The sequence below is a fragment of the Anopheles coluzzii genome, chromosome 3 (assembly GCF_943734685.1).
Source record: "Anopheles coluzzii chromosome 3, AcolN3, whole genome shotgun sequence".
Taxonomy (NCBI): Eukaryota; Metazoa; Arthropoda; class Insecta; order Diptera; family Culicidae; genus Anopheles; species Anopheles coluzzii.
Window position 1 is genome coordinate 64,370,744 of NC_064671.1, and position 20,624 is coordinate 64,391,367.

Sequence of the window (20,624 nt, forward strand, 5' to 3'; positions counted from 1 at the left end):
AAGCAGAAGGTCGTTTGAAAAGAATAAAAATTATATTCTAGCTACTAACGTAAAGAGTAACTCGTACGACTTAACAACATGAACGACATGGGTTCAAGCTCAGAATAGACCGTGCCCCCATGCGTTGGACTGACTATCCTGCTATGGTAACAAAAAGTCACTGAAAGCCAAGCTCACACCACCAGTCAGAACAGGCAGGCCTTGACCGACAGCGTTTGTTGTGCCAAAGCAGAAGAAGCAGAACGTAAAGAGTAAGCTAACTGAATCATACGTCATATCATTCTAGCGGTATTATCGAGCTAATTGTGTGTTTAGTATATTCGAATAAACCTCATTCCACATTTTACAAGTCCCCCGCGGGAGGATTTGTCTCCCGAACCTGGTTTGGTGTAAGTTTCTTCGCGAAGCCGTTTGTACTTATGCATCACGGTGGTGCGATGCATCCGCACCAACTCCAAAACTCATTCACGTTTTCCTTCATACAGATAGAGCTGTTCGATTGCTTCTAAGAGAGTGCATTGCATGCACTCTCATATGAACCAGCAGATAATAAGCTACCAGTATTTGCAAAAGCAACCGAACAGAGTGCGGCTGTTGTAACCGTTGTAGGGTTCCGCCGAACTGTCAGCCAAGCGCATAGCGGATAGGACAAAAATAGTTCAAATAGGCAACGAACGGCAGTTTCTGCCATTTCAGTAAAACGAACTCACCGAGAGAACAAGCCACAAAACGCCTAAAATAAATACTAATTTTTTGGCACCACGCCTAAGCCTAAAAAATTCGGTTTCTTTGTTAGTTTCTAACAGCGGCGTTCTATCGAAAAAGATTGCACGTACATCGTGTTCCACTCAAAAAAAATGTCCAACTTTCAATCCGGCGACTGATACGCCTGCTCCAGCCATATTTACTCATTGATTCTTAGGGGGCTTGGTTGTTATGTTTTGATTTGCTAGTGGTAAGGAGTAGGGGTGAAAAAAAATTACATTTTAAAATAAAAATAACTGTACTGACCTCTAGCATGGGAATTGCCGAAAATAAAAATAATAACGTCGCGAAAAGAAAGATGATAATTAACAACCGTTAAACCGTTCCATTTGCATCAAGATCGACGTGGTACAGTACTGAGGGTCATTATTAGAGGTCTTTTCTTGTTTCTTTATTCTTTTTTTCTTTTTGTTTCACTTTCACTGTTTCTTTTTGTTTGGTAGGAAATGGAAATGTTTTTTTTTGCTACCATCACTCACATCACTTGCAATACCGATAAGCACTTTTGCTCCTCCGCTTAGCCAGTATAAAAGGAAGCTCCATTAATCGTTGCATCGCGGAGTTATGCTATAGATAGTGTAGCAATCGGCAGTTGTGCAAGATGAACGTTTTGAAAGTGATTATAGCAGTAATGTGGGTGCTTTTTACATCTACAGTCCAAGGCGACGATCATCATAACGCCACAGATAGGTTCCTCCCAGGGTTTGCATACGAGATGATTGCAAACAAATTGGAGTACCTGCAGCACAAACTGCACGGAATGGAATCGACTATAAAAGAGGATAGGAAGTCTTTCGCTCAACAGATTCAGTCAAACATGGAGCTTATTGAGGGAGCCTACGCTAACCACGTAAAGCTGAGGGAAGAGATCCAACTGCTTGCGTCAAAGAAAGATCTTGCACGATTTGTGACTATTTCCGGCTTGGATCTTCAGAGCATCTCGTTTGAATCATGCAAGGAGATTCTATCGAAGCGATCGGGAAAATACCTATTACAGCGTAGCAAAATCGATAAACCTTTCCCGGTATATTGCGAACAGACAGCTTTCGGAGGAGGTTGGTTAGTGTTCCAGTATCGTTATGACGGATCGGTGGACTTTTTCCGCAACTGGACCGAGTATCGCAATGGGTTCGGCAGCATGGATGGAGAGTTCTGGCTTGGGCTGGAACGCTTGCATCAATTGACGTCAACACGAAAGTACGAATTGGTTGTAGAGCTGAAAGACTTCGATGGAAATTACAAATATGCACGGTATAATGAATTTATGATCGGCAGTGAGGAAGAACAATATCCGCTAGCAAAGCTGGGGTCGTTCAAGGGAACGACAGGGGACTCACTGACACATCACAAGGGCCATAAGTTTTCGACCAAGGATCGAGACAATGATTTTGGAGGTGGAAACTGTGCTGAATATTGGAAGGGAGCTTGGTGGTATAACAAATGTTTCAGTTCTACTCTCAATGGACTTCGTAAAAGCAAAGTGCACGCAGGAACTATGGAATGGTTGAGTTACAAACCAAGTTCAGGATTGGCATACACAAGAATGATGATTCGTGAGACGTAACAGTGGTGAAATGTAATTTCTATAAAATAAAGTCACTCGATGAGTAACAAACGTTGATTTTATGGTCCGAGGCGGACACTTACACAGTGTACAGTAATAATGAATGTTATATTATGTTGAAAGAATGGTTGGTAGAAAAACTCAACAATTAGTGTTTTTCAAATGTTGGGAAATTTCCAGCACTTTTTTCCTATCATTTACGTTTTTTGGTCAACAACGATTGGTTTTGCTTTATGCGTATAAAATCAGTTCAGTTCTGTTTCAGTCGGCCGGATGAAACAATTAGGAAATCTCAGCTAGGGAAGCCTCAATTTTTCATTTCAGCCAAAAATCTGCTTTGATTTAGCTTTGATGTGTAATTTTTAATAATTCGTATCATTGAGAGTGTAGATATTTAGAGGAACTAATACTTGTTTAATGTCTTAGATATTGTTCAATAGTAAAATCACTATAGTTCCACCATTCTAATTGATTCAGAAATAATTTACTCGCGAGTAGAAAGTGGCTTACTTTCAATTGGACAGGTAATGCTATTGCCATTCAACCCAACCGACCGTTGTAATAAACGACAACTACTCTAAAATTAAGGACACGTCAAAATCGCAGCTAAACCAAAAATGTGCTATGTACGGTTCGGTCCGAACCGGTTCTACAGTCGTCAACGCACATGACTTAACAATATGCCCGTCGTGGGTTCAAGACTTGAAAGGATCATCCTCGGTAGCAAAAATTGGCTAACCGACCGCATGATACTTATGAAATGAATTTCATAAGCCTGAAGCCAAGAACGCCAATAAGTAGACCGTACATTTATAGGCACCTCGATCATCACGAGCATTATTCGAAACACTTAATTTGTTTTTATGCATCACTTTGGTACGATGTTTCAACTCCAACCACAAAACTGACACTCAATTCTCTTGGTGAGATAGAGATGGCTGCTAGCTGCTGCTCAAATAACAAAAAAAAAATGCGTTGCAGAGCCAGCAGATAACAAGCTAGCACAAACGTTTCGGCACACACAATTTGTCGAAAATGCACGCCCGTCTGGCTCCATTTCACTAATCTTTAATTGCTGCACGCGACTGATACGCGTGCTCTTGCCACGTTAGGCTTTCGTTGGGCTTGGTGGTTGTGTTTTGATTTACAATTTTACGCAAGCGATAAGGAGTATGAAAGGAACATTTCGAATTACAAATAACATCATTGACCTCTAGCGTGGGAAATCCCAGAAAGAAAGACAAAAAATCACGAAAAGAAATATGATGATTTTGAATAACAAATAACTTTATCGACCTTTGACATCGTTGGACCCATAAATCATCACGAATAGCACGATGATGATTAATTAGTTTTATTTGCAATCAGTTCAGTATTGAGCAGTACAGTATTGAGAATAAGTGCTCTTGATTATTTTACTTTTTTTAAATTCTTTTGGTTCTATGTATTGGCACTGTTAGTCTTTGTACATGGAAACGTAATTTTATGTTGCTTGCATGGTTTGCATCACTTGCAATACTGATAAGCATTTCTTCCCATGACTTTCTTCGTGTTTACAGTATAAAAGGAAGCTGCATTAATCGTTGCACATTAAAGTCATTCCATAGATAGCGTGGCGATTGGTGCTTGTGCAAGATGTGTGTTTCGAAGGTTATGCCGTTACTGCTGGTTTTGTTCCTTTCTCTAACAAGTCGCGGCGACAATCATCACAACGTCAATAGTAGGAATGAATCAAGTTTTGCATACGAGCTGATTGCAAAACAAATGGAGTACCTGGAGCAAAAGCTGGACGAAATGGAATCCACCATGAAGGAGGATCGGAAGCTCATCGATCTCCAAACTCGGTCGAACAGAGCGCTTACTGAAGCACTTAACGCCAATAACACACACATGAGGAAGGAAATGCAACTGCTAGCATCAAAGAATGATCTTGCTCGGTATATGACCATTTCTGGCTTAGATTTTCAAAGTATTTCGTTTGAATCGTGCAAGGAAAATCTATCGAAACGATCGGGCAAATACCTAATACAACCTACCGAGAATGATGAACCATTTCTGGGATATTGCGCACAGACTGCCTTCGGAGGAGGATGGCTAGTGATCCAATATCGTTACGATGGATCGGTGGACTTTTTCCGCAACTGGACCGAGTATAGGAACGGGTTCGGAAGTATGTATAGAGAGTTTTGGCTCGGGCTGGAGCATTTGCATCGCGTGACAACAGCCCGAAAGCACGAGCTGATGGTGGAGCTGAAAGACTTCGATGGAAACTACATATACGCACGGTACGATGAGTTCGCGATTGGCAGTGAGGATGAACAATATCCACTAACGAAGCTTGGATCGTACACGGGAACGGCAGGAGATGCATTGAATTACCACAAGGATATGAAGTTTTCAACGGTGGATCGGGATAATGACGTTTCAACTACACACTGTGCTAGATATTGGAAGGGCGCTTGGTGGTACAAAGGATGTCATAATTCAAATCTGAATGGAATCTACAAAAACAGCGTGGAAGGAGAAAATATTGTTTGGAACACATACAAAAGATACTGGGGATTGGCATACTCAAGAATGATGATCCGTGAAACCAAATGAGATTCTTTTGGTAATAAAAGAAAGTAATGGTACACATGCGAGTAATTTGTGGTTTAAGGTATTCTATCTGACTGTTACCGATAATATCACATGTATCTGGCAATATGTTACAGTTGTTGCTGCTGAATGCTGCCAAATACATTACCATTTAAAGACAATGTGTATCATTGTATGTGACAATGTGTATAGTTATAATAATAATAATAATAATAATAATAATAATAATAATAATAATAATAATAATAATAATAATAATAATAATAATAATAATAATAATAATAATAATAATAATAATAATAATAATAATAATAATAATAATAATAATAATAATAATAATAATAATAATAATAATAATAATAATAATAATAATAATAATAATAATAATAATAATAATAATAATAATAATAATAATAATAATAATAATAATAATAATAATAATAATAATAATAATAATAATAATAATAATAATAATAATAATAATAATAATAATAATAATAATAATAATAATAATAATAATAATAATAATAATAATAATAATAATAATAATAATAATAATAATAATAATAATAATAATAATAATAATAATAATAATAATAATAATAATAATAATAATAATAATAATAATAATAATAGTAATAATAATAATAATAATAATAATAATAATAATAATAATAATAATAATAATAATAATAATAATAATAATAGTAATAATAATAATAATAATAATAATAATAATAATAATAATAATAATAATAATAATAATAATAGTAATAATAATAATAATAATATTAATAATAATAATAGTAATAATAATAATAATAATAATAATAATAATAATAATAATAATAATAATAATAATAATAATAATAATAATAATAATAATAATAATAATAATAATAATAATAATAATAATAATAAAAATAATAATTATAACAATATTTAAAGATTTTCGATATGTTCCCCTACTCAAGGTAAAGCTTTTAAACTTTAACGTTGCCAGTAAGAGAAACCCCTTTCGGGATTCCATGATTGCCTCGAGGATAAAATTCCGGCTTCAATTGCATATTTTAGTGGCAGGGTGGCCCCATTATTGTTATCACTTAGGATCTTCGCTACCCTGATCTTCACCGATAGTGTAAGTGTCCTTCAACTCTTGAATCTGGAATAACCCGTGACCCGAACATCAAACAACTTTGCAATAAACCGAATTCACACCAAATCACATTCTGTTGGAGCCCTGGTTACACAGATATTCAGAGAAACGAAATAGCAGACAAACTAGCCAACGCAGGACGTAATAACCCGGCCTGCTGCCATAATACTCTTCCACGCAGCGACTTCATTCGCCTTAGGAAAACAATTCTCGCCAATAGCTGGAATGGTTACTGGGTTAGTAGCGGCCGCTCTTTCCTGATAACCATCAAGACCACAACACCACCATCGAAAGACCACCCATCACACCAAGACCAGCGAATTCTGTCACGACTTCGGATAGGACACACCCGGCTCACCCACACCTTTTTATTACAAAAATCCAATCCAGCACAGTACTTTGATGAATTACTCAACGACCAGGTTAATGAACAGCTAGAGGCTCCACTAGCAGATAGTGTCATGCTACTGCCACCTAGCATAGAAGAAACACGAAAGACGGAACGGAAAATCAACCACTGATCAGATCTTCACCATGCGGCAGATATTGGAGAAGATGGCTGAATACAGACACAACACATACCATCTCTTCATTGACTTCAAAGCCGCATATGATAGCATAGCCAGGGTAAAACTATATGACGCTATGAGCTCTTTTGGAATCCCGGCCAAACTGATAAGACTAGTTAGAATGACTATGACCAAGGTCACTTGCCAGGTGAAGGTGGATGGAAAACTCTCAGCACCTTTTGCTACCACCAAAGGTCTGCGCCAGAGGGATGGGCTTGCCTGTTTCCTATTCAACCTGGCGCTAGAGAGAGCCATCCGCGACTCAAGGGTGGAGACTACGGGAAGAAGATGGTAAGTTAACCCAGATCCTGGCATACGCTAATGATATAGACATCATTGGTCTGCGGCTCTCCTATGTAGCAGAAGCCTATCAAGGGATCGAGCAGGCGGCAGAGAACCTCGGATTGCAGATAAACGAGGCAAAGACCAAACTGATGGTTTCAACATCAGCGGCCCTACCAATAAATAATCATAATCTACGTAGGCGTGACGTGCACATAGGTGAATGCACTTTTGAAGACGTTTCAGAATTCACCTATCTTAGGTCAAAGGTCATCAACGACAATAGCATGGAAGCTGAGTTGCGCGCAAGGATGCTGGCTGCCAACCGGTCATTCTACAGCCTAAAAAATCTGTTCACCTCAAAGAACCTGTCGCGACGGGCGAAGCTGGGACTATATAGTACCTATATAGTACCAGTACTCACATACGCCTCTGAGACATGGACACTGTCCAAATCTGACGAAACCCTCTTTGCCGCGTTCGAGAGGAAGATGCTCAGAAGGATATTTGGCCCCGTATGTATGGAAGGACAATGGAGGAGCCGCTATAATGAAGAGCTATACGAGATGTACGGCGATCTCGCTGTCGTACAGCGTATCAAACTCGCCAGGCTCCGGTGGGCTGGCCATGTTGTACGCATGGAAACGGACGACCCAGTCCATAAAGTCTTTTTTGGCCGTCTACAAGGACAGAGGAGGTGTGGTAGGCCCAAATTGAGGTGGCAAGATGGCGTGGAGGCGTCCACCATTAAGGCCGGGATAACGGACTGGCAGACGAATTCGCGAGACCGTGAGCGGTTTCGGACACTCCTGAGGCAGGCCAAGACCGCTTTGCGGTTGTAGCGCCGGATAAGTAAGTAAGTAAGCATAACAGCACTTACCGTTATTATCGTACCGGTCAGCAGCAGTCTTACATTCTTATTCCACAGTCTAATTTATTAACTTATCCGCTACAAACTGGAGCTGTTATTAGGCGTTTAGAAGTTGGTGCTTACAAATGTCCGTTCCAACCTTTAAAATTGTGATGAAGTGTAAAATTTAAAACAGTCCCCTAAGCCACTGATAAGGCAAAATGCAATGAAATCAGCACTGTGCGTGACTTTTTATGTTCGATGAGTATAAATCAACGCTCGCATATTGATAACCAAAGATACCACTGCGTTTCTTTTTCTTTGGCATAACATCCATTGTCATTCAAGGCCTGCCCATACGACTAATGATCTTAGCTTTCAGCGACTTATTGATTACCTGTAATCAGGATAGTCAGTCCTACGTATGGCGGCACGTTCCATTTTGGACTTGAAGCCATGACGGACATCTTGTTAAATCGTACGAGTTGATGACTGCACCAAGAGCAAGGCATTTTCCTGGCAACTGCGTTTTGATCGAAGGATATTTAGAACATCAAGTCTCTTATCATCCCACTGCTTTACTTGTTTAACTGTTTCAGTTTCGGAAGATTATGTGAGTATTAAATAGTTTAAAAAAATAACGAAACGAAAACACACTACTACCATTGGTAGACTTTATACGTATCATGCGTTTCATATATTCATTTGTTGGGTTTGTAGCCGACTGTAAACGTTTCCGGTAAAATTTAACTGTAAATCATCTATTTTTTGTTCATAAAGCACTAATTATTGATTGCAGGTCAAATTTTTTTTTATCAATTGCTTTGTACCTAACATTGAAGCTAAGGTCAGACTGTAGAGACGTTATTAGCAGGATTCTTTCTTTCACCCGAAATATAAAAGACAAGCGGTTTTTAAGCAACGTTAATTTATTCTTTGAGGCTAAAAATTTAGTCACTTAGCTCGGGGATACGTGAAAGAATGGCTCAAGACCGTAACCTTTGCTGCAATCGGAAATATTCGTGCAAATCGGGACGACTTGGCCCGATCGTTATCTGCAGTTGTCCACACGACTCCACTTCAATAGCGTCCTTTATGGGGATTGTTGTAAAACACTAATGTGCCATCGGATTCACCGTTAATATTTATTTTTATATTTAACACTGACACTGTATCTGTATCTTAAAATCCTTCAATTGAAGTTAAGTAATTAATAATTTAATTTAAAGCTTTTAAATTGTTAAGCTGTGTTTGCAAGAAGTAATTGAGCGAAAAAAGTGTACATGTGTTTTCACAATTAAATTTTACACAACAATCGTTTTTACAAGGGCTTTGTAATCCAAATGCATTATGCAAATGCAAATGCATTGCTCACTTATCCGGTCGTTGATGGAGTATGAAAATATTGTATGATGGCCAAATGCAGCGCGTCCTTTAGCACGATTGGAATCAATCCAGTGCAAAAATACACTGTGTTTGGTACTCGGGTTACAAGTGTTACAAGTGTTTGCTACTCGGGTTACCTACCTTGGGCGAGCGAATACGTAAAGCCAGGCTGTCGTTCATCATGGGACTTCTCGACGGCCGTATTGACTCTCCGTCACTACAGGCTGCAATCAACCTGTACGTTCCTGCCAGGCCGCTCCAGACTCGGGCAATGTTGGTTCTCGATCATCGTAGAACGCAATTTGGCTCCTCTGGCCCCATTCCTACTCATGTGCCGTGCTTTTAACGCCGCCAGCGACTCTTTGAGCCGAGGATTTCACCGATCGAGTTAAATGATCGTGATTCTGGTTGCTAAATTCTGTCCCATAGTGAACATTTTTATGTTTTATGTTAGTTCATCTATTGTAAAATATTGGTAAAATGGTTCGAGAGGGCATTACTGTCCATCGATAGACAAAAAACATAAACATAAACATTAGAGTAAACGGTTGAACCAACTGTAACAGATTTTGTATTCATTTATAACATTTGCTACCATCGAGCGTGATTTGCGTATCTCTTGTTGACAGATGAGACGAATATTAATCGTTATATTTATAAAATTTACAATCTCGGGTTGCATATGCAACTTGAGACTGACCTGGTTTGTCTAAATGTTATCAGCGATTTTAAAGTAAAAGTACGTATTTAAAAGTAAGCCACCGTAGCAGCTTTGGCTCAGTATCAATCTCTACTAGCAGCGTGGGACTTGATCTTCATGACCGCTCAAAAAGTTATAGTGCTGTTAATGACGGCGTTATTTTCAATAGCCAAAGTGAATGGTGTCGACCGAAATGTCCGAGATACAACATTTTCCGGATTTACGTTTGAGCAGATAGTTGCGCAGCTAGAACATTTGCAAGACAAGTTGAACGAAATGGAAGCTGTCATGAAGCATAATCGAGAAAACGTTGACCAAAAACTGTCTGTGTATCTCCAGAGTATCTCGTCACGATCATGCAACGAAGTACCATCAAATAAATCGGGCAAATACATAATACAACCTAGTAAAACCAATGAACCATTTGTGGGATATTGCGAACAGACTGCATTTGGAGGAGGTTGGTTAGTGTTCCAGTATCGTTACGATGGATCGGTGGACTTTTACCGCAACTGTACCGAGTATCGGGACGGATTTGGCAGCATCGATGGTGAATTCTGGCTTGGGCTGGAGTATTTGCATCACGTGACGTCAGCACGAAAGCACGAGTTGCTGGTGGAGCTGAAGGACTTCGATGGCAACTACATATACGCACGGTATGATGAGTTCGAGATCGGGAGTGAGGAGGATCAATATGCGTTAACGAAGCTGGGATCGTACACAGGAACGGCCAATGACTCCTTGATAGGATCGGGACAATGATATATGGCCAGTTGGAAACTGTGCTATCAATTATAAAGGAGCATGGTGGCACAAACGATGCTACGATGTTAATTTATATTAACTGACTAGTGTATAATAAATATTATAGAAAAATCCATTAAAAAAAACAGGAATTTGTGATTAAATATTGACTCATTATTCGTGTTAGCCGGGTATCCGGGTCTTGTCCCGATGAGCCAGGATAAACGGCGCTCCACTGTAGAGAAATTTCACATCGGAATTCATCTAAAATTAGCCAGAAATTTCGCCATTCGTCTAATTTGCGTTATGCTTTGCGTTGATTGCGTTTCGAAACAAGCAGATAACAAGCTAAACAAAGAAGTCTGAAAAGAGTGTGGAATTCTTTAGAAAAAAAGATTTACATGCATCGTGCTCCTTTCCTCGAATAGGTCAAACTTTAATTGCGACAGGCCACTGATACGTCCGCTACCAGCTGACGTTTTTTATGGTTATTGGGGGGCTTTGCTGGTTTGTTTTGATTTATAATTTTACGCAAGCGATAGGTAACATGAATGGAAACGGTAAAATTTCGAATTACGAGTAACATTATTGACCTTTAGCATAGGGAATTCCATAAACAATCACGAAAAGAAAGGTTGTTTATTAAACCCAAGCATCTGTATCAAGTTCAACTTGGTACAGTACTAAGGGTCATTATCAGTACTCGTTTGACTAATCCTCCTTTTTTATACAGCCAAAAATTTGCCATTTTGTTGAACAAAAAGGCTATCAATGGCGATCGGCTGGGGTTGAATTCCTGTCTGATTTAGTTTGAGGATTTTTTCTTTTATGTTGCTTGCGAGGTACAATACTGATAAACACTTCTTTCGATGACTTTTTTCTTGTTTTGCTGCCTTTCTTGGCCAGTATAAAAGAAGCTGAATCAACTGTTGGCCAGAGTCATTCTATAGTAATCGTAGCGATAGGTGCTTGAGCAAAATGTACGTTTTGAAGGTGATTGTACCGTTACTGCTGATGTTGTTTCTTTCGCATACAGGCCGAAGCGACGATCATCATAACGCCACAGATAGGTTCCTCCCAGGGTTTGCATACGAGATGATTGCAAACAAATTGGAGTACATGCAGGACAAACTGAACGAAATGGAATCCACTATAAAGGAGGATCGGAAGCTCATCGATCAGCAAACTGACGCAATTCACGCAAATCGCGCACAGGTGAAGGAGGACATGCAATTGCTTGTTCGGAAGCTCATCGATGCGCAAACTCAGTCAAACAACGCGCTCATTGAGGCAGCCAACGCTAACCAAGCAAAGATGAGGGAGGAGATTCAACTGCTCGCTCGCAAGTGTATTGATCAGCATACTGAGACATTTGAAACTAATAACGCACTGATCCGGGAGGAGATTCAGCAGCTCGCTTCAAAGAAAGATCTTGCTCGGTTTATGACAATTTCCGGCTTGAACCTTCACAGTATTTCGTTTGAATCATGCAAAGAAAATATATTGAAGCGATCGGGTCAATATCTAATACAATCTACTGAGAACAATAAACCGTTTCGAGGATATTGTGAGCAGACTGCTTTCGGAGGAGGTTGGTTAGAGTTCCAGTATCGTTACGATGGATCGGTGGACTTTTACCGCAACTGGGACGAGTATCGGAATGGGTTTGGCAGCATGGATGGAGAGTTCTGGCTAGGGTTGGAGCATTTACATCGCATAACATCGGCACGAAAGCACGAGCTGCTGGTAGAACTGAAAGACTTTGAAGGAAACTACATGTACGCACGGTATGATGAGTTCGCGATCGGCAGTGAGGAGGAGCAATATCCGTTAGCAAAGCTCGGATCGTACACGGGAACGGCAGGAGATGCATTAACGTATCATAAGGGCATGAAGTTTACGACGAAGGATCGGGACAACGACTTGGTAAATTCAAACTGCGCTAGTAACTGGAAGGGAGCATGGTGGTACAAAGCATGTCACGCTGCAAATCTTAACGGACTGTACAGGAACAGTGTGAACGGAGAAAATATTGTTTGGAATGCTTACAAAAGGTACTGGGGTTTGTCATACTCAAGAATGATGATTCGCGAGATCTAACGAGTACCTTAATTTAAATAAAAAAAGTAATTCAGCACAATCGTTTAATTCTTGATCATAGGGATTGGATCAGGTATTGACGTATCACATAACATCGACTTAGCCCAATTGCATCTCACAAGAGTTCACTGTTGTTGCCGCTAAATGCTCCTTTTTAATAATTTCTAGTATTTTTTGCCGGTAATTCATTAATTCATATTCATTATGTATTAGAGTAGAACAGCAGTTTTCAACCGGTGTGGTATAAAATATAACAAGTCAATAAACATTTAACCATAAATTGGTTGTTACAGGTGGAACGGGTACAGCGGGTGAAAGTGGGTACAGCGGCTCAGAGAGAGATTGACTGTCAAACTGAGTGGATGTGCCTTCCTCATGCTCCTGATTTTATACGCTGTTTTGCCGTGTTATTTCTGGAATTTCAACATTTGCAACAGTGGTGCTGCTGAGTTGTTCGTACTGGCTAGTGCGTGCCTTCGATTAATATAAAGCTGCTTCTGTTTATTCAACATTTTTGCCGAGAAAGTGTTTGGCTTCGTATCTGCTCCTGTCACTCATCAGATTGTGCTGAGTCATCGTTATGCAGTGCTCAACCTGCAATGCACCCACCGATAGTGCTAATTCGGTGTCCTGTGCCGGTGTTTGTGGTTCCAAGCATCACACCCATTGCACGGGGTTGTCCCGTGATTCTACTCGTGAGCTTGGGCGTAATAATCAGTTATTGTGGTTGTGCAAAACATGTCACGAGTTTCGCATTGGCACAAATTCACTTCTCACAAGTGAGATAGCAGCCCTACTCGAATTGGTGAAAGCAGATATTCTCACCACAATTGACTCATCTCTCTCTTCTCTTAGATCGGCTATCAAGAGCGATTTGCTTCCTGAGATCCTCGCTCTCGTTGATAAGCGAGCGCTAACACCCATATTAGCTAAGCCGTCTGTTAGCAACGCATCGCGAACGCACACATCCACTAATGTATCGTCGCTCAATGCCACAAATACATCCAGAACGACTAAAACAGCTTCCGCTCGCCGTACATTTACTAACTCAACGGAGCTCACTGATGATATCCAAGCTGCGAACGATACCAACACTGTGGATGATTCTGACAACTGTAACCACTACAATCATCGTACTAAGCCGACTAGTGATGTTAGTGCTGGAAACTATCGAACAAATACACAAGCATCTTCTGATCCTGTTTTGAACCAAAACACCACCAACACGGGCATAGCCGAGAAAGTATGGTTATACTTCACGAACATCAAATCGCATGTCTCGGCTGATGATATGCGTGTGTGGCTTAAAGCTGTGCTACCAACGGACGATATTAATGTTTACCGTCTCACGAAAAAGGGTGTGAACCTGGACTCGATGTCCTTCATATCGTTCAAAGTGAGTGTTCCTAAATCTCTTAAGGAGCTTGCGCTGCAGTCTACTATTTGGCCAGTTTCACTTACTGTAAGGGAGTTTGTTGCTCGTGGCCTACCAAAGCAACGTGTACATGAAAGGGCTCGATTTGACCCTTCTGAGCTTATTTCGCATCGTACAAATAGTGAAAATTGCTCTTCAGCTGTGCCAAAAACTACCGCTCATCCGGATAATTTTTTGGAACATCGATCGCCACCCCCACAGCGCGTGATTCTATCACCATCCCAGATGACCGAGATCCTAGAGGCTATTCAACTGGAGTTTCCTCCCACACCGCCTCAGTTATCACCGGGTGGGGCTTCAATCACAATCCAATCTCAGCAACACGAACCGCTCACCACAGATCAGCCCGTTTGCCAAACGGATAGCTCACAATTAATAGACCCATTTGTGATATATTACCAAAATGTTCGAGGCCTTCGCACCAAATACAATGAATTGCGCCTTTCTGCGAATGAATCAGGGTTTGAAATGCTTGCCCTTACTGAAACCTGGTTAAATGAATCGATTCCATCCAACATGGTCCTTGATAGTGATGCCTACAACATATACCGCTGTGATCGAAGCAGGTTAAACAACGAACGTTCGCGTGGGGGTGGTGTGCTACTTGCATGTTCCGTTCGATATCCTTCTGTGGCACTTAACATTAATCAACCCACGCTTGAAGCTTTATGTATACGTGTTTCTTTTTCTAAGTTTCGTCTTTATGTGGGGATTGTTTATGTGCCACCGTATTTGAGCAGCGACCGCAACTATTTGGAATCCCTTTCTGCTTTCATCAGTGATGCATACATGCAAATGAAACCGAATGATCATCTTATCCTTCTGGGTGACTTCAATCAACCTGCGTTAGAGTGGTCGCTTTCTACCGCAGTAAGGCCAGATTCATCTTCAGCTATAAGACATTATGTGCCACATATTTCTTCGAATTAGCCGGTCTCGTAGTACAGTCGTCAACTCGTACGACTTAACAACAAGCCCGTCATGGGTTCAATCCCCAAATAGACCGCGCCGCCATACGTAGGACTGACTATCCTGCTATGGGGGGGAATCAATTTGTCACTGAAAGCCAAGCCCACAAGTGGGCACAGGCAGGCCTTGACCGACATCGGTTGTTGAGCCAAAGAAGAAGAAGAAGATTTCTTCGAATACATCCAGTTCCTGCTTTTTGGATATGTTAAACCTGCATGAACTCTATCAGCTGAACGGGGTGCATAACCATTTAAATCATTATTTGGACCTGGTGCTCTCCAACTCTGCTGCAGCTGCTTGTTGTTCTGTGTATCCTGCTTCGTCACTGCTCCTGCCCCAGGATGCCCATCATCCTGCTCTAGAAATTGCGTTACCGTCTTCTTTATTTAGGGCTAGTAGGGTTATGAATGTATTACCTTCTGCTCCTAATTCATTGAGAGTTCGTTATAATTTTCGGCTCACAGACTATCGTAAACTTAATTCAATTCTATCTCGTTCCGACTGGTCTTTTTTTTATCAATGTACATCGGTCGACGAGGCTGTCCAATCGTTTAATGCTTTGTTAACCTCTGCACTCCTTTCATGTACACCTATTTTTCGTTCCCCTCCTAATCCTCCCTGCTCCAATCGTACTCTTCGCAACCTGAAAAAGGATAGAATGAAATATCTTAGGAGGTATCGTCTGAACCGATCTGCTTTCAACTTTCGTTTAATTAAGTACGCTGCCTCTGCGCATCGACTATACAACAGGGCTCGTTTTGAGGCCTATGCGAGTAGACTGCAATCGCGTTTCCGTTCTGATCCAGCATCCTTCTGGCAATTTGTTAGGATTCGAAGAGGGTGCAATACGTTACCTAATGAAATGGTACTTGATTCTCGAACTGCCTCTACGCCTGTTGAGATCTGTGAGCTATTCACTGCACATTTTTCCCAAATGTTTGAGCCACCGGTTAGTGACCCTAACCTTATTGAGGGTGGGCTACTCTACACGCCAGAGAACTTAATTAATCTCTCCGATATTTCGGTTAGCTCTGAAACAGTTGTACAGGTGTTATTTGGGTTGAAACGTTCTTTTACTCCTGGTCCAGATGGCATTCCTGCCTCTGTTTTAATAAACTGTAAGGACGTGCTTGCTCCACACCTTGCTAAAATTTTCAACCTTTCACTTTCTCTTGGGGTTTTTCCTGCTCTTTTAAATCCTGTTGGCTTTTTCCGGTACACAAAAGGGGATGCCGTAGCATTGTTTCTAATTATCGTGGGATAACCCAAACTTGCGCCACAGCCAAAACTTTTGAGCTATGTATCCTTCCAACCATACTTCAAAGTTGTAGTTCAGCTATTAGCCCTAAACAGCATGGGTTTATGCCTGGTAGGTCTACTTCAACTAATCTCATGTCTTTTATTTCCAATATTTTTAGATCTTTTGAGGCCGGTACCCAACTTGATGCAATATACACCGACTTTCATGTTGCTTTTGATAGTTTACCTCACTCTTTATTATTAACTAAATTGTCTAAACTTGGTTTTGGTGATGGCATTATTAGCTGGCTGTCCTCATATTTAAGTAATCGATCATGCAGGGTTAAAACCGGGTCGTACTTATCTGAGGAGTTTTTTTGTACGTCAGGTGTCCCTCAGGGTTGTGTGCTAAGTCCACTTCTGTTTTCTTTGTTCATCAATGATGTTTGTAATGTTTTACCTCCTGATGGTCATCTCCTTTATGCGGATGATATCAAAATCTTTTTACCTGTGTCTTCTTCTTCTGATTGTCTGAGACTTCAGCATTACCTCAATGCATTTGCTCATTGGTGTTCATCCAATTTACTTCGCCTGTGTCCCGAAAAATGTTCTGTTATTTCTTTCTCTCACTCTCTTTCTCCTATTTTATTTAACTATACTCTCTCTAGCGCTTCCCTCTCTCGTGTTATGTCCATCCGTGACCTTGGTATTATACTTGACTGTCGTCTTAACTTTAAACTGCAGCTTGATGAGGTGCTACTAAAAGCAAATCGAACCCTTGGGTTTATCTTACGTTTTACCTCTATTTTTAGAGATCAAAGTATCCTAAGAATCCTTTATTGTGCTTTGGTAAGGCCTATTCTTGAATATGCAAGTATCATCTGGAATCCTCCCACTATTGATGGCTGTTCGAGAATTGAAAGCATTCAGCGCCTCTTTACCAGGATTGCCTTTCGTCGTTTGTTCGGTGCTGCCTCACTACCTCCCTATGAAACGCGATTGCAGTTATTCAATCTTCACTCCTTAAGCTTCCGCCGCCAAGTGTTTCAGGCTTGTTTTATTGGTGGCTTATTACTTTCTGCTACTGATGCTCCTGATTTACTCTCGTCCATCTCGCTGTATGTTCCCTCTCGTTCTCTTCGTCCACGTGATCCTCTGTCAATTGAAACACGTCATACTCTTTATACTTTCAATGACCCTCTTCTGTCCTGTTTCAGGTTGTTTAACCACTTTTACTATCTCTTTGATTTCGACTCCTCTCTTAACTCTTTTGGTAACCGTATTTTTTCTTCTAATTCCCTTTAATTATTCTCCTTAGTTTTCTATTACTCTCTTTTTTTGTTTTTGTTAAGTTTATGATAGTCTCTACGCTCTACTCTTGTTTTTTTTCCTTTTCTTTTTTGCTAGGTCAAGACTAGGTTAGTTAGGCTTAGTTTTTCATGAATTATTTTGTTTATTTGTTAGTATTAAATTAGTTTTAAGTCTATTATATTTAGCCTTGATGGCGGATATTGTATTAAAAAAAATGTAATTCGTATCAACTTAAAAAATAAGCACAAAATAGACAACAAAAATATACAAACGTCTATATATAAGTGCGTGGGTTTCATACGGCGGGTTCCATTTTGCTTGACAAGACCATTTTGTAATAATAAAAGTTTATTTGGTTTTTGAAGCTCACGTATGACAGTCGTATCATCCAGCTAGGCGTGAATGATATGTTACAATACAATTAAGTTTTGTATTTTGGCTCGAGTTGGTTACAATGTATTGTATAGTGAAGTGTGATACAAAAACAGGCAAACAGTAGTTACTGTTGTAGATTATTTCATCCAAAGTAACGGTATTAGCCTCATTCTTATCTCCCCCTGGACAAATTACTCAAATTCTGATTTAGCAAGTTAGTAGATTTGATTTTGATGATTCACACTTTTGATTCACAAAATTGATAGATTTAAGCTTTCTTACTGATAATCGTTACATAAACATTTATGAAGATTCCCTAACTAGCCGAACTTGAATATTTTTGCAGTGGCAACGACTTTTGTAATGAAAATAATGCATTTCCCAAAATTGATTTAGTTAAAATACACGATCTCATAGATATCGATTCTTCGACGACTGTTTTGACTTACACCTTGATTTGAGACTTTTTGTCGGTCCCAAATATAGGCATATCTTGGTGGGTTTTTAGCGTGTATAACGATATTCTTGATGAATTATGCAATATTTTTGAAAGAAGGGGGTTTGCTTCTTATTTCACAAAATTCTCAAACAACTTTGGTCATGTTACCAATCTGTTTCAAATAAAATTAGGTTGTTTGTGCTTCTAATACAAGCGAATGGGGAGTTATCAGTTTGGGTTGGTTTTCGTGAGGTATTTTATGAGATTTAGTTTTTGATCTCATTCTTTTATGGTTCTTTTTTTATTACCTTTAATCATCTATTCAAAGAACCAGTGAGATCAACTGATTTCTCAAGTTTCAAAACTCTCTCATTTTCCTTATGATTTTCCTTAGCAATTGAATTCGCATCTCAGGAGCAATCGAAAAGTTGCTATCCGTGTAAAACGACCCCCTAAATTGGATTTTGATAACTTTTCCTGAATGGGTGTCTTTAGGTTAATTTTCTCTGTCAATTAGGCAACAGTGTTGGGAGTTTTGTGGACTTATGTAGCGCAGAAGGTAAAGTATACACATATATAGCATTAAGTATACACATTAAGCGAATGATATTACAGACCAGAAACCGCACAGAGCGGGACAATTTATCTTCTTTGGTTGGAATTCAACACGCAAATACCGTGCAAAGTAAGATCGCAAAAAATAGTTCTGGTGCTTGCAGATCGAACCGCACAATAATTGATGGTGTAGGCGTGTTTCTGCTTTGCTGGGCCACTATAAAAGCAAGCTGCATCAGCAGAATGAGCTCACTATTATTCTGTGCAAACATTCACGCTATTTCTGGATAATGATGTACGATACCAAAGTGATTGTAGTTATGGTGTTAGCGTTGTCTACAGTATTGAGCAAAATATATCAGTTTTATCGTTTGCTGGATCCGCGTTGGAAATGGTGACAAATAAGGTGGTATATCTGCAGCATAAAAACTTAGAAACTGCGGTACAGGAGCATCGAAATGTACATCGATCGAAATCTGCCACACATCTGCCACAAAACTTCGATGGACAGTTAATCGATTCGAAACTGTCTGAGGATATATATTGGGGTCATAAACCTGTTTGGGTAAACGCTGACAACACGCTGCAAACTTGGCTGGGTTAAATGCTTAATAAGCAAACAGCAAACAATCCATTCGAACAGATGGGGAAGGAAACGATAACAGAAACGAGAATCATGTATATATGTAATGTAATGTTTGTAACCGAATTCATTTCAAGAAGGCCACTTGCGGTCCATTAAATTTGTATCAATAAATAACAAATAACAAATTTCAAAACCTATCTAATGACAATCACACCCTGTTCCAGGTAAATTCATTCTTATATTTTCGCAGTATCTCGTTTCTATCGTGCAAGGAAAATCCATCGAATCGCACAGGAGAGTTCCTGAGTTTCTACCTAAAATGATGAACCTATTCTATTTTTCGGATATTGTAGCAAGCCGCCTTTGGAGGAGTATGGCTAATGATCCAGTATCGTTACGACGGATCGGGGGACTTTATCACAACTGGATCGAGTTTCGGAATGGGTTTGGCAGCATGGAGAGTTTTGGCTCGAGCTGGAGCACTTACATCGGTTGACATCATTGCGAAAGTACAAGCTGCTGATGGAGCTGACTTTGATGGAAACTACATGTACGCACGGTATGATGAAATTGCGATCGGCAGTGAGGAGCATCGAAATCGACTCACAAAGCTGGAATCGTACACAGGAACAGCAGGTGATTCAATGAGCCTCCATAAAGGCATGATGTTTACGACGAAGGATCAGGACAATATCACGTGGAAACTGTGCTATGTTCTATCAGAATGCATGGTGGTACAGCAAATACCAGGATGCAAATCTGAACGGACTGTATAGGAACAATGTGAATGCCAAATATATAGTCAAATATATGCCAAAGTTAGGATTGGCATACACAAGAATGATGATACGCGAGACATAAGGTCTGTTGCTCTGCAATTTGTTAGTAATATTCGAAGAAATACAAATAAATGCATTAGTAACAGATGTGAAGTAAAGTCCAAGCTTTTTTTTCGGATTTACAGGGAAAGATGCTCACTGCACTGCATTTATCATTGTGAA

At 39.9% G+C, this 20,624-nt stretch overlaps 4 protein-coding genes across 4 annotated transcripts; all 4 read left to right on the forward strand.

The window, feature by feature from the left end:
- The first annotated feature begins 1,127 nt into the window (after nt 1–1,127).
- On the forward strand, nt 1,128–10,632 carry LOC120956226 (angiopoietin-1-like). Its single transcript, XM_049608970.1, has 2 exons — nt 1,128–1,820; nt 10,331–10,632. The coding sequence occupies exons 1-2, from the start codon at nt 1,367–1,369 to the stop codon at nt 10,630–10,632; spliced, it is 756 nt and encodes a 251-aa protein (XP_049464927.1). The 5' UTR covers nt 1,128–1,366.
- Nucleotides 3,940–4,964, forward strand: LOC125907373 (microfibril-associated glycoprotein 4-like). Its single transcript, XM_049609101.1, has one exon. It carries the CDS (start codon nt 3,965–3,967, stop codon nt 4,928–4,930), a length of 966 nt encoding a protein of 321 aa, XP_049465058.1. The 5' UTR covers nt 3,940–3,964; the 3' UTR covers nt 4,931–4,964.
- Nucleotides 10,633–11,460: 828 nt separating the features above from the next.
- LOC125906386 (microfibril-associated glycoprotein 4-like) lies at nt 11,461–12,806 on the forward strand. Its single transcript, XM_049609100.1, has one exon. The coding sequence runs from the start codon at nt 11,593–11,595 to the stop codon at nt 12,712–12,714; it is 1,122 nt and encodes a 373-aa protein (XP_049465057.1). The 5' UTR covers nt 11,461–11,592; the 3' UTR covers nt 12,715–12,806.
- Nucleotides 12,807–12,889: 83 nt separating this feature from the next.
- LOC120959128 (uncharacterized) lies at nt 12,890–20,399 on the forward strand. Its single transcript, XM_040382293.2, has 3 exons — nt 12,890–13,493; nt 13,570–14,176; nt 19,977–20,399. Exons 1-3 carry the CDS (start codon nt 13,453–13,455, stop codon nt 20,397–20,399), a joined length of 1,071 nt encoding a protein of 356 aa, XP_040238227.2. The 5' UTR covers nt 12,890–13,452.
- The last annotated feature ends 225 nt before the right edge of the window (nt 20,400–20,624 follow it).